This window comes from Anser anser (assembly GCF_964211835.1).
Source record: "Anser anser genome assembly, chromosome: 12".
In the NCBI taxonomy this organism is placed as follows: domain Eukaryota; kingdom Metazoa; phylum Chordata; class Aves; order Anseriformes; family Anatidae; genus Anser; species Anser anser.
The window spans coordinates 6,241,876-6,256,161 of NC_139733.1; the positions used below are offsets into that span (position 1 = coordinate 6,241,876).

At 36.0% G+C, this 14,286-nt stretch overlaps 1 protein-coding gene across 10 annotated transcripts in view; it reads right to left on the reverse strand.

Annotated features, from left to right (window-relative positions):
- Positions 1-14,286, reverse strand: part of ATG7 (autophagy related 7) — a 126,026-nt gene that overhangs the window by 102,806 nt on the left and 8,934 nt on the right. For 8 of the 10 annotated variants that reach the window (XR_014571747.1, XR_014571748.1, XR_014571749.1 and 5 more), the window contains exons 6-13: positions 13,917-14,033; positions 12,655-12,804; positions 11,646-11,734; positions 10,436-10,557; positions 9,293-9,389; positions 7,169-7,313; positions 6,425-6,583; positions 3,206-3,400 (exon numbers count right to left, since the gene is read on the reverse strand). Coding sequence is in view for 5 of the 10 variants with exons in the window: in XM_083796542.1 (XP_083652668.1) it covers positions 3,206-3,400; positions 6,425-6,583; positions 7,169-7,313; positions 9,293-9,389; positions 10,436-10,557; positions 11,646-11,734; positions 12,655-12,804; positions 13,917-14,033 (1,074 nt within the window). In the remaining 5 variants the exon portion in view is untranslated. The remainder of the gene's footprint in view (positions 1-3,205; positions 3,401-6,424; positions 6,584-7,168; positions 7,314-9,292; positions 9,390-10,435; positions 10,558-11,645; positions 11,735-12,654; positions 12,805-13,916; positions 14,034-14,286) is intronic. The other 2 variants (XR_014571751.1, XM_083796544.1) reach the window with 1 other exon arrangement.

The following is a 14,286-nucleotide window of genomic DNA, read 5'->3' on the forward strand; positions in this document are numbered from 1 at the left end:
ATGCCATTTAAGTACCACATTGGCTATCAGAACGAGTTTTCATATCATCTGAGATTCTCAGTATGTATTCTTTCACATCACTGTGGTCCAATATAACGCTTTAAACACTTCTCTGTGACTTCTGTTACCCCCAAAAATCCTGCTCAGAGAGGAAAGCAATTGTTACTTATGGTCTTCATATGCATCTGTTTAGTCACATGGGGGCCACAAGCAGCAATGATGCACAATTGCTTTGTCATCATTTTCCCCTTCAGCTTGTGACAAGTGCTGAGAGTAATCTGAAGTTTTATATAAAAGTTAAGCAGATAAAGTTTTTGTTATGACCAGAATATCGTAGAACCAGTCCTTAAACTGTCCTTAAATTGTTTTGGGAAGAAGGACTGCAGGTAGATGCAAGATCATTAAGGCAACTGAATGATAACTCCCTGGGGAAATTGACTCTCATTTCTACCTATGTACCCCTTTATAGATAAATTTACAGATTATCATAACGTTCTTCATTTTTCCCCACATGCCTGTTTTGAGACCTTAAGGTCAAAACTTCAGCAGTACTTTAGACTTGCAGCTGCTCTACAAATTCACATTTGAAGTAGAGCTCTCACTATATGCTTAACACAAAGTACATTGAAAAGCAGATGCTAAGCATTTCAGTTGGGATGCCTTGAGGTTTCAGTGCTGTGCGTATTTGGTGACAGAGAATCCCATCTGCATACATCACAGTGATCTTATGAAAAAGAAACAATGGTGATGCAGTCAGACAATTCAGTTAAGTTTAGAAGAACGAACATCAAGAGAAAGGGGAATATACTTGAAATTACAAGACAAAACTAATTTGCAAATACCAAAAATCTGTATTCTCTCCTTTGTACTGTTCACTTTTTATGAAAACAGAATCACAGAAGCATCTAGGTTGGAAGAGACCTCCAAGATCACCTAGTCCAACCTCTGACCTAACACTAACAAGTCCTCCACTAAACCATATCACTAAGCTCTACATCTAAATGTCTTTTAAAGACCTCCAGGGATGGTGACTCAACCACTTCCCTGGGCAGCCCATTCCAATGCCTAACAACCCTTTCAGTAAAGAAGTTCTTCCTAATATCCATCCAAAACCTCCCCTGGCACAACTTTAGCCCATTCCCCCTCGTCCTGTCACCAGGCACATGGGAGAATAGACCAACCCCCACCTCTCTACAGCCTCCTTTGAGGTACCTGTAGACAGCGATAAGGTCACCCCTGAGCCCCCTCTTCTCCAGGCTGAACAAGCCCAGCTCCCTCAGCCGCTCCTCGTAAGACTTGTTCTCCAGACCCCTCACCAGCTTGGTCGCCCTTCTCTGGACTCTCTCGAGCACCTCCATGTCCTTCTTGTAGCGAGGGGCCCAAAACTGAACACAGTACTCGAGGTGCGGCCTCACCAGAGCCGAGTACAGGGGGACAATCACTTCCCTAGCCCTGCTGGCCACACTGCTTCTTCTGCAAGCCAGAATACTGTTGGCCTTCTTGGCCACCTGAGCACACTGCTGGCTCATATTCAGCCGACTATCAACCAGTACTCCCAGGTCCTTCTCTGCCAGGCAGCTTTCCAACCACTCATCTCCCAGCCTGTAACTCTGCTTGGGGTTGTTGTGCCCCAGGTGCAACACACACACACACACAAAAGAAACCACACACAACTACTAAGGATTAGGAAACTAGAGTTGCCATAGCTGAAAAACCATTGAAGTCAAGAAATAAAAAAATATACATATCCAGTAACATTGACACAGCCCTGTCACATGTACTGTTTTCTATTACTCTCTTGTGTTAAGTTTGCAATTTAAATAGCTATGGACATCATTACATTTGTGCCACAAAACACACAGGATGTGCACTGCAGTTAAGCTGACACCTTCAAAGCTTGACATAGGCATTTTCCGATTGTACTATTTTAACAGAGCAAACACGAAACTGCACAATTCCTAAATTAAGAAATATCAGGATTAGTAGAGACTGTTTTACTAAGGTCTATGTCACAATGGGAAAGGAAATAAGTATTCAGGATAAATTAGTTGGATTCTAAAAAACACTATTTTCCACACTGTAATAATTGAGAAAGTTATGCAGTTTCCATAATCCCGTGTGATATTCTTTCACATGAAAAGTTTGGATGCCACGTTGTCTTCAACAACATTCAAACAAAATTAAAGGCTCCACCATCCGTATCTGATCCAGATATCTGATTTGTAGAACATGGCAGAAGTGGCTCAAACTATTCTCCCCAAATGCTTTTGTGACTCTCCTGGAAACATTTCTGTTAAGCTTATGTATTACTTCTCAATCTGCTTCATGTACACCTACCACAAAAGATGTTTTGACATTTTGACTACATTAACACTTATGCATATAGTGTTACCGATCTCCTATAATATTAACTATACAGAATATAAAGTTTAGGATACTAATTTTTTAATATAAGAATTCAAGATCTTAATTTCATGTACTGTAGCCCTCACATGTCATTTCTTTGTCTAACATGACAATATTGCTGTTACGTTGTTGATTGCTTTAGCTATTTCTGCATTACCTGATTAAGAATCACGTACAGAGTTTTGATGCATTGGCTCAGCACAACAGCATATATCAGATAAGGTAATTAGAAAAAAACCTTAACTTTTGACCAAAAAAGTGCTGATGTGCTGTTTAAGTTCAGAATACACTCTGTTTTTTCACATTTAAGATACATTTTGAAAATATAGTTTCAAACAAGTTGCTACAGTTCACATCCCCTTTCAGTCAATCATTATTTTAATGGGTTTAGTCCTCCTTGCAATGTTTCTCTTATACAAAGTCACTTCTCTCCGTCACTTTACCATGCAGTATCTCCCCTTAGAGATGCTCAAAAGATGCTGACTAGAGAAGACCTTGAGAAACATGCTGTAAGTTGGCCCTAAATCAAACAGGGATTTGTATCAGATCACTGCCAGAGGACCCTTTCAACCCATATACTTTTATGATTGAAGTTCCTATTTCCTCCCTTCAACATTCTCTTTCTGTCATATGCAGAATCTTTGAGGATACAGAAAACAAGAAAACATTTTTGCACAGTCACAACAGACTGGTCAAACGTTTCGGTGCCCCATATGGGTCTTTTAGGTATATACAGCCGACTGCTAACCTCCTTGTCACTGTATTTCAGCTCCCGTTTAATCAATGTGTGATACAATACCTTCCTCTTGCTGGCTGCAATAACAGCTGGGAGCCACCGACTCTCTCTAGTGTCCATAAGGAGGAAAACAACATCATGAGCATCAATAAGCTCTTCAAGTGTAGCCACATCCTTCCGAGCTTGTGCCATCGTTACTTCAGAAAAATTCACTGGGTGGCCAGGCATAGGGATGCTCATGTTATAGCCTTCTGAATTCTGCATGGAGATAGAAAAAAAATAAACACATTAAAAGATAAACATGTGACTTAATAGAATTATTATAAGTGCAATACAAACTGTAGAATATAAATTTAATTACTGTTTGGCAGAATGGCAACTTCATTCTTTATATCTCTTAGTGTATCAATACTACAAACTAAAGCATCAATACTACAAACTAAAGCACAGTGCAAAAGTTTGAGTGAATGGTAGTCTCAGCTGCTATATTTATCCAAAACAGAGCAGCTCAACACAAATGCACTAGTTTGGATCATGAGAGCAGACCAATGATTTTCAGGTGGCTCTGTGCCTGAACTAACAAGCCCAGCCTCTCAGGAGGCTAATTAGGTCTAACAAATCACTACCAGAAGATAGCTAAACTGCTCCTGGTCCCAGAGGGGACAAACATCACAAGAAAAGCAAGACGACAGATCTTTCTTACAATTACTATCACACTGAAGTTATGTAAGACCTGGATTGTCTTTGCAGCCACTTTACACACAACGTTAACAGGATGGACACTCTATTAAGTTTATATTTGATATTGAATATCGATTCAGTTACACTAAGATGGATACAACATATCATCCATCCTCGTGTTTTAAATTCATTAGGAGAAGAACAATAGTCTTGATTGATTTTCATGTAATTTCACCAGCCATGCATGAACTTGATACGTAAGAAAACCACTTCTGAGACTTGTGACTCCAGGCCTTGGCCGCCTGGAGGCTCGCATTGCAAAGATACTCAAAGAGCTTGTTTGTATTGCAGAAACATCCATCTTTTCTAACTCCATATTTGGATAAAACATATTGAGCAGAAAATGGCTAAAGAGCCAAATAAGCATATACAATGTAAACAACTCGCTGGCTCATTTGGAAACACTAACACAATCTGTCAGCCATCTGGTATCAGAGAACATTTGATCCTCCATTTATGTTACAGAAGCATAGCCCTTACCCAAGGTTATCACTGTACCTTAAGCAACTAACAATTTTAAAGCTAAAACTTAAAAGCTTGATGAAACAAACAAAATCACATGGAAAAAAATCACATGGACAGAGAAGAAAGGTTGGTGGAAAGCAATTTTCTATAGTCCAAGTGCACGCACAAGTCATGAATCCAGGTAAGCTAAATAACCAGAAGAAACAAGTATACATTCTACACATCATAAATATCCCTAAAGAAAAAAAAAAAGAAGTATCAGGTAACCCACCAACAAATACATCAGCTTGGAGAAATTCATTTGGGTAGTATTTTCATCAACAATAGCAAAGGATATTTTCTTTTTTTTCAAATCTCCTACAGGAGTAAAACGTAGAGTCCAAGGTGAACTACAATGCTCTTAACAGAGTAACTCCACTGTGTCCCAGCTAGGACAGCCTGGGATCTGCACCACCAGTACAGACACTGGGCAATCACTGGAGGAGGTTTTACTTTCCATTGTCATTACCTGCTCCAAAAAGCTGTGCCAGGAACATAGAACTTAATCCATGCTGTACATGAATAATGTATTGATGAATAACTTACAAAGGCCCTACAAGGCATTCAAGTGCTGATTTAGTAGGTAATTGCTGTTCAAAAATTAAAACGAACAAGCCAAGTTGAAGACTAGCTGCACAGAAATTTGTTAACAAGGTTTATAACACACTAAAATCTCACTAGAATTCACAGAAATGCTCTGTCCATTGGCTAAAGAGAGAACTGCAAACCTAGCAGCTTCAATACCTTAAACATTATTTGAATAACTGTCCCTTGGGAAAAAAAACAGTCACCAGTAGCTGTGGTTGAGGTACACTTCTGCAGTCAAACACTGGAAAAATAGCTATAAAATTGTTTGAGTCACACTGGAAGCTGATCAGATATGACTTGTCCATGGCATGAGGAAACAAAGAATGCATAATATTTATCAAGTAACTGCTTCGTACCAGTACTGAAATTCTTAAATAATGACAATAATAGGAATAATACAAATAAAAACAGAACAACACAGAGCAACCAAAACAAAATGAACCTAAAAGTATTTGGAAAGGAGTTTCTGTAAAGCTTGTTAACAGTGCTGACCATCAACAGCAAAACTGATCTATATTTCACTGTTCATAGATCAAATATATTGGCTAGTAACAGAAGCATTTTAAATACAGAATTGTACAGTGTATGTACATAACTCCTTTAGTTGTTAAACTCAGTGGTTAAGATATTGCTTGTCAGTTGAGCTCTGGTAAATATAGCTACCAACTCTAAGACCGTCTCAATTCCAAAGTAAAAAATATGAACAGCTCAGTGAGACTTGTACCACGTGCCTGGTGAGTATAAAGAAATTTTGTTCATGATAGAGCAATCTGAGAGTGTGTCTATTCTGAAATTATAGGCAATATCAATTCCTACCCCAAAAGAAGGGTACAGATATAGAAGAAACCTGTATATACATTTAAATCTACTTTTTTCAGCACTGAAAAGTAGGAGTGTTTAAACCCGTGCACTGAATAATGTTCATATAATGCATGCTCCTGGTGTCAAAAAGGATAAAGGCTGGCATTGGTGGGTCTTTCATCATAACACTTCCAAAATAACAAAAAAAAAATCTTATATTTTGTTACCTTTCAACTACTTCATTTTGATAGTAAGTTATTACCTCCAGGTTCCCCAAAAGAGGAGTACTTTGGCCAAAAGTATTGCTAACTTCCCCAGGTTGTTACAAACTACTACCCTAAGTTTCATAGGACATAATAGACATGGAAAAAAATTACATCACCATCCACGAGCCACAAGATGATTCAGATGATCCTTAGTTATATTTCATCATTAGAAATATTTACTGTCTCAATACAGTTTATTTCAAGTACTTCCTATCCGTTAAAATGCTTATAAATTTATCAATAAGCAATGTATTTAGCATTCCTCCTCCACCCCATGTGCTGACAATAATTCTTAAATAATACTAAAACTTGGTAGAGTTATTTAAAGTCATCAGAACTCTCTTAGGGGTTTTGTTACGAGATTTTTAAATACTAGTCTTACCACTCCTGGGAAGATTTTCTGTAGCCTGTCTGCTGCTGCAAGTGCCTTAGGCTTCCCACCGCTAAGACAGTCCTCAAATTCATACAGCGGCTGTCGCACGGGGTTGGAGTAGGAGATCCTCGCGTTGTCAACAAATGTGATCTTCCTCACTCCCCAACCCTAAATAAGGAAATAATTTGTATATTAAGTACAATGGGCTTAGCCATATACTTTTGTCTCTCCAATGGCAAAAACTTAAGAAAAGCTTTATTCAATTTTTCTAGCAAGATCAAGCTACAGAAGCTTTTGAAGCTATTCACAGCAACAACCTTGCACTTACTCTGAATTAAGAGAAGAGGTAAGCTGGTCTGTCTAAATATATTATTTAGCAGTAATCCCTCAAAAGCTACAGAATTCAGTGGGATGTGGTAAACATCCTTGAAAGTAAATAACAGCACAGCTACTTATTTCACGTGCTTCACTGTGAATTTGATTTTGTTTATTAATTTATTCCAGAATTTTTCAATCTTATGTAAATTCAATACAAATTACTATTCTGTTAAGGTTCTCTTACTAGCTACTATTTGCAGAATTTCAAGTCGCTTCCATACACCATAGATCTTACCTCTTCCCTGTAATTTATAATATAAATGTGTACATTAATACAGAGGAATACAACTTTTCCTATGTGCCATGGCCACTGCTCAAAAAAAATCATACAGAAATCTGGAGAAAGCAGATTTTTATGATTAATTCAAGACTTACCATCAAAGTCCTTGCAACACTACAACCTAGAGTACCAGCTCCTAGCAGCAGACACTTGGCAGACACAATTTTTTCCAAATCAAGTGTAGGGACCAACCGCCAGCACATCAATTTCAAATTAAGATCCACTGATGATTCTGCTAACCTATATCACAAAATAAATAGAAACAACGTTTCTGAATGTGTTCTTGTGCTTTTTTTTTTTTGTTTCAACAAAGCAATTAGTTATTTCAACTGAGGAAGTTTCGTTGTTGTTGTTTTTAAAAAGGAGAAAGAGAAATGCGACAGACCATTCATTACGCTTTCCCTCCTCAAGGCACACACCAGTAGTTCTGACACCCTTCCCTTCTTCTGTATTTGATCTCCACCGTCTTTTGGCTTTCCTTTGTTTTTACTGTTGATGGCAATGAACCCGTTTTATTTGGTCTCCAAAGTTATTATATCTCTTTTCCAACTCACTAGGTCTGAGATCTATTGTTCTACCACCTTTCTGCTATATAATGGTATTCAAGTGCAACAAGAACATACTACTTATGGACAAATATTCTGAAGACATGAATGGGCCAAGAGAAGAGGAAGGCCTTAGTTCTCTGATAAGAAATAGAAGTGATTAGGTTGACATACTTAAACTGAGCTTTTCCTTTCACCAACAAATCTACATTAAAAAAACTGCTAAATATATACAAAGGGATACCTATACCTATTTCTCCAAAGCTGCAACTGCACTGCTTAAAATAGAATAGGAAATCACTACTAAGAGAAGTTTCTGAGGGCTTCTGAAAGAAAAAAATTTAGTAGCAAAATTGATGCAAGCATGAAAATAAAGTGTCTCAGGCAAGATTCCTTTCCAGTTAAGCTGAACGATAAGACAGACCATTTGTCCATAAATTTCTTTTTTTAAAAAATAACACGAATTATTATACTTCCTCTCTCAAGAAAGTAAGTTCTTTGTGGACATTTTTGAAGGAAAATGAGGTAAGGAATCCAGGTTCAACTTAATGTCAGATTTTACATATTCATCAAAATAGAGAGTCTTAAAGCTCTCATCAAATCAGGTTATTACAAGCCATCCATAGAGCATGGGAAAATATCTGAAGAAAAAAAATTCATCCAGAGCATGACTACCTCATTCACTTTCCTGATTCCTCCTCACCAAGGTGAATATTGCTTCACACAGAACAGTAATGCTTCTCCCTCTCATACAATCTCTTAAGTTTCTTTGGCCTTTCTTGTCTTCAAATCAGATAGGCATGTATGTTCTCGGATTCCTGACAGTTTCATTTCTTTATACATCATAAGCATAATTTTCACTGTATCTAGCATATTATTTGTTGAACAATTGTTCAAAATCACAACTGACAAAGCTGTCAGATTACCAAAATTCTGTGAGAATTAAAAGAAGTGAGTTCGTATAAGTAAAGAAGGTGAAATTGCATTTACTTTATGAATTAAAAGCCCTCGTATGAGCCTTCCCTAATGTCTACTCTAAATTGACATAATTGCAGGACAAAAACTGCTTAGCTTGTTAGGGAAAATAGGTTAACCTAAATCATTAGGTCAACATGCCTTGACAATCTCAAAGTCAAGCACCCACATGTAGTCAGTGAAAGCAGATGAGCCAAAAGGCTGTAGAACTAGACTGTTTTCTATCCCCTGCCATATACCATGCGCAAAATGATAAAAATTACTAAGATCATGTTTCCTGAGCTGTTTCCTGTCACATCCTAACAATTTCAAGAGGCTGAACTGTTCTCCATATTTATTTTCATTATATTTAACAACCTGCAGGTTACAGAATTCAGTCAAAAACACAGGTCTATAACATTATGACCCACATTCCATTAAGTTTTACATAATGCTTTTGAAATTTTAAGCTAGTGTCACAAAGTGCGAACACTTCTGCTGGATGCAGTGCACTCTGCTCTAATAAGATCCCTATCTCCACCAGGACCATCCAAAGATTGCATGATACATATACATTACCAAGTAGTCTTCCAAAGAATATTCCATGCATGTCTTATTGTATATTCTTAAGTAACAGACAGATAGTCCCCACATTTCAACTTGGTATGGCTTAAGCCCAACTGGAGAAAACTAAAGAAATCTAAAAGATGATACACAAACCTTTTTGGATCCATACACTCACTAAGATTGACCATCCTTGGGCCCATGCCTCCCTTTTGGTTTTTCTCCCATCCAACAGCTTTTGGGCAATCTGTTTCTCAAAGACGGAAGTAAAGAAGGAAAGAGAATGAAAGCCTTAGTATCACAGGATAGAAAAAAGTTTTGTTGGATTTAAAATTCTTGGAAAAAAATTAAACCCGTAAACAAATAATCCGCATCTTAGTGTGTGTGGCTATACAAGTGTTGCTGGCTTATATCTAATGAAAGCATGGCTTCTTGGAGAAGCACTTCCATATAAGGTGCCTGGTGTGTTGTTTTTGCCTGTTTAGCTTGCTTCAAACCTAAGATGGAGATAGCATCATTCCTCATCAAGCCTCATGATCCTGAACGTTAAACAGACTGCCACGTTCAGCGTTCAGTAAATTCAGAATTAACTACAGTAAGTTTTGCCAAGTTCAATCATCTCACCATATTCCTGAGACTTCATTTGTAAAATCAGTAAAGAATTACATATCCTAATTATACAGTAATTAAAAAAATTACAACTATCAAACATAAAGCAATTAGAACTTCTTAGATTAGATGAGGTAGAAAAAAATTGATACTGTCCTGTACGTAGAAATTAACTCTGAGTTTACGTTCTAATGTTACAAGCTTATTGCTGTAAAATACATGTCACTGAGACTGAAGAAACAATTTCACTCTGTAGCAGACTTTTACCTTTTTATAAATATACAGAAAATTTACATCACAGAAATTCACTATCATATGCATTTGCCAAGGACCGTGTACAAACCTAAAGAAAAGACTACTTTTTAATTGCTATATATAGCATGAAATACTGTAAACTGCCATCTAATTTCTGTATTTCTTATGATACCAGCAAGACTTTTTCCTCAAATATTCTCCTTAAATCTTGTTACTAATTCAAAAGAGACAGTTTTTGTTTTTTTTTTTTTTAAATAAGGAACCATTTCATTACAGACATCAAATCTAACCAATATTCAAGTGATTTTAAATTCATTCAAAATAAGTTAGTTTAGGCAATGATTTCGCAGCATTATTTTTTTCCTTCTTCACAGTGATTAAGGATAGAGAAAAAAGGGAAAGGTTTTTTTTTTTTTATTATTTTAAATTGGTTACCTTGGCCAAAGGTTCTTTGTGGAAGTTTTATTTCAAAGATGATGCTGTGTGTTATGTCTCTCACCCCTTGCATGGTTCTGTCTCTGAAGCAGAGCACTTCGACTGTCTGAAGGACACTGCCCCTGGCAATTAAAAAAAAAAAAACACATGCAACTTCTTTAGTAGGAAAGGAATTTTCTTTTAACATTACTTCACAAAGCTTCGGTCTCTTGCAGATTCTGAATAAGTTTTTTTTATTTTGTTAGTACTGTAACACTATTGTTCTTATTAGCTATAAAAAAACCACAATTGCTTAGTATGTGGAAATGACCACTTTGTTGTGAAACAGCTCCAATGAAATGACACTGTCAGCCTGTCCTCTGTTGTTTATATAATGCTGCTGGACAAACAGCACATTTATAGGAATGAACAGCGGAAAAGTATCAGACCATGTATCAGGTGAAATGATGTACACCTGTACTTCCCCATGGCACAACCAAAACTACATAGTTCTTGATGTAATATCATTTTTTCTCCTTATGATTCAACTCCAAATGAGAGAATTAGAGCTTTCATGCCTAAAAACCTCTGAATCTTAGAATGTGTAAATTAGAATGTGTAAAGCACTCCAGATACTTGCACATCCTTCAGCCCAGAAAATGCTCTGCCTAATTGAGCATGTCTTCTTCCTAATGTGCTTTCTGTAATAAAATGTAAAGGCCAAAACTATGAAAATACAACTTAATTATGTTCTTGTTACATTAACCCAATTTTAGTTAAATATAGTTTTATGCTACGGTATTTGAAAAGAGTATCTCCAACTCTTACCCAACAAAAAAAAAAAATCAAGATGGTAATTCTAAGTTTTCTTGTAATGTATCTGACATTCAAACTTTAGGGCTACTATTAGTTGGCACGAATGAAATCATAGAATACTTTTAAAAAGATTTAAAACACCTAGAGCCTAAAAGGAGAGTATTGACACAGTCTGAAGCATGCACACATGAGGATGAGGAATAATAGGAACTTGTAACTGACAGAAGTAAAAAAAATCAGAGTTAATGCACAAAAACAGAATCACTAAAGGTGAGTCATCTCAACGTCAGCATATTTCAAAGAATGAAGTTAAGCCTCAGACCCATTATGCAAATAAAATGCCATGGAGAAAAAAAATGGCTAATTTGACTCTAATCAAATAAATAATCTCTCTGGGAAATAATAAAATAGATACCATTTATGAGCTGCCAGGATCAGGAAATTTCTCAGTGGCCATCCTGGATAGTGGGATAAATTACACGGATCATAAACTCCAACTGTCACCTGCAAAAAAAATTGCTCTAAATGAAAACTCATCTGTGCATACTAATACTTCGTTCATGATAAAAGTTACCTTCCATTTTTCATGTAAGACATTTGGACAGAAAATGACTACATGCATTTTACATACTTAGAAGTGTTTACTGCATGGTCACACTAGATTTAAGTCAAAAGTTTGCCAGCACTTTGAGAGTTGTTCATTTTAGCTTCTTTACAGACATCCATATTTCACTACAGTATGTGTACCTTCCTTGCATTCCTTAAACATGGCATTAGTAAGTTGTTCCAGTTTCATAAACTAGCAGAAAGTTAATTCAGCAACAGAAAAAAACCTTTTTCTTCCAGGGGAGCAAGCTCAACTGGCTCCCTGAACACTGACAGGCTCCAGAGTCAGCATCATCGCTGTATCAATATCCCTCCAAAAAAGGCATTAACAAAGAAATACATTCCAGATATTTACAGATTTCTTTCATATATCCCTATTTGATTAAGTATTCTCTTACTACTGTTACCACATCCAACAAAACCTTAAAATACATGAATACTGAATTTCATTAGACAAACAATAAAAAGTGCTTTACATTATAACAGCATTGTAGTTAGTGATTGGAAAACTTTAATCGTTATGATAATACTTTCAAAAACTTACGTTGTTCCTGTTTTGGTAACAAGGAAGACAGTAAAAAGACCATGAAGAACCCAGATTTCAAACTGACCATTAATCTAATGTAACTTGGCTTATAGGTAAGAACTTAGAGACACTTAACTCTTGACACAGAAATCAAGCCAAGCTGGTGGTCTTCAGCTATTTACCGAATCTATTCATTGGCCAAGCACACTGCCCAGCTCAGCATTATAGACACTCTTCAAATTATTTGTAAATTAAACGTGCAGGTTATTAAAAGATACAAAATTCTCATTACCTTTCCTCCTTGGTCTTGAAAGAAACTATCCCACCTTTTGAGCAGAGATATCACCACAGAATTGTCGTGATACTTGATTAAAAAATAAGGCAAGGCTGTAACCCCTTCTGTCTGGCAAAGGTCATCATATGCTTTCTGAAGTGCTTGAATCTAAAAGCAAAAAGATAACTGAAACCAACAGTTGTAATGCTCTTATACAGAAACACTGAAATTGTTTCAGCATTTGGGAATAAAGCGCATTCAGAAATTTTAAAGTTCATTATTACCACAGTAACTGAAATCAAAAATTCAGTTGCTAAAATTGCAATTGTCAGTGCAAATTTGAAACGAGCATTGTCACCACTGCAACAAACTGATCTACCAACAGAAGTTTAAAAAAAGAGAAAATTTTGGTAGTCACAACAGCTTGATAAATAAATCTATTCTCCTCTACTACTAGCATGCAAACGGTTCTTTGATTTGTTTCCAAACTACAAAAATACTCAGTACAGGATTAAGTACTGGTAAACACTGATCACCATACTACACCATAGAGACTTAAATCATTCAATCCATTTTGTCATCTATTTCCAGTGTTCAGTTGAAATTCTTCCATCTTTGGACAATTACAGGAATATTTTCAGTGTTTATTTCTATAAGAGTAGTAAGGGTCATGTGAGAATAAGAGAAGTGTTTTCCACTGAAAAAACCAAAACTTTCTCATGGATTATGACATTAAAAGCCATTCAAGGTTTCACATTAACTTCTGTCAGAGAAAAAGGCACATTTGGGAAAGTTTTTTTTTTTTCTTTTGCACTGAAATATGAAACAAAATATGAAAATTATTAACTTTTCTACTAAAATATTACTCACTACCCATTTTTTCTTATCCAATCATACATATTATGAAGAATTATGTAATTGCTAATGACTAAGCACACACTGAGTATGTCCTTTTAAAACATTTCTTTAAATAGTCGTAAGTTTCAAGAAGATGGCTATGTAATCAATAAGATGAATAGGAAAAATTAAGGTAAATATAACTAACTCCAAGAATTGTCTGCCACATCTGCATTTAACTTAAAAAAGCTGAAACAATGTTAAAGTGGCAGATTTTATACAATAAAAAGAGGTAAACAAAAAAACACAAGTAGAAATAAGGAGAGATTTTAAAAGAAATTAGGTTTTCAAATTAATTCAATACGTGCTAAAAAACCCTACATTTTACAGCCCATAAAACCCCTTCATGCTACAGAGTTCATAACATTTGGTATTAAGTATACCTGATTTAAAGAGAACCTGTCACCAAGACACACTGGTTTCTGAATTATATGTATTCCATCAGGGAAGCAGAGAGCAGGGTAGCAAAACCAGTAATAGAAGTGATACTTTTTTAAATCCTAGAAAAAGAATAATAAGATTAGATAACAGATATAAAAATTGAAGTAAATTACCGTTTGAAATACTGATCATTACTGATGGTTGATGATACTAACCATAGTTCTTACTTGAAAATGTACTGTCATGATTTAAAAAAAATAATGAAAAAATACTAGAAGACTTCCTTTCTCAATATACATTTTTGTTTAGGATTTAAACAGACAATGCGTGTACAATACTTTCGTTCTTGTTAGTTGGAGCACTATGCATTAG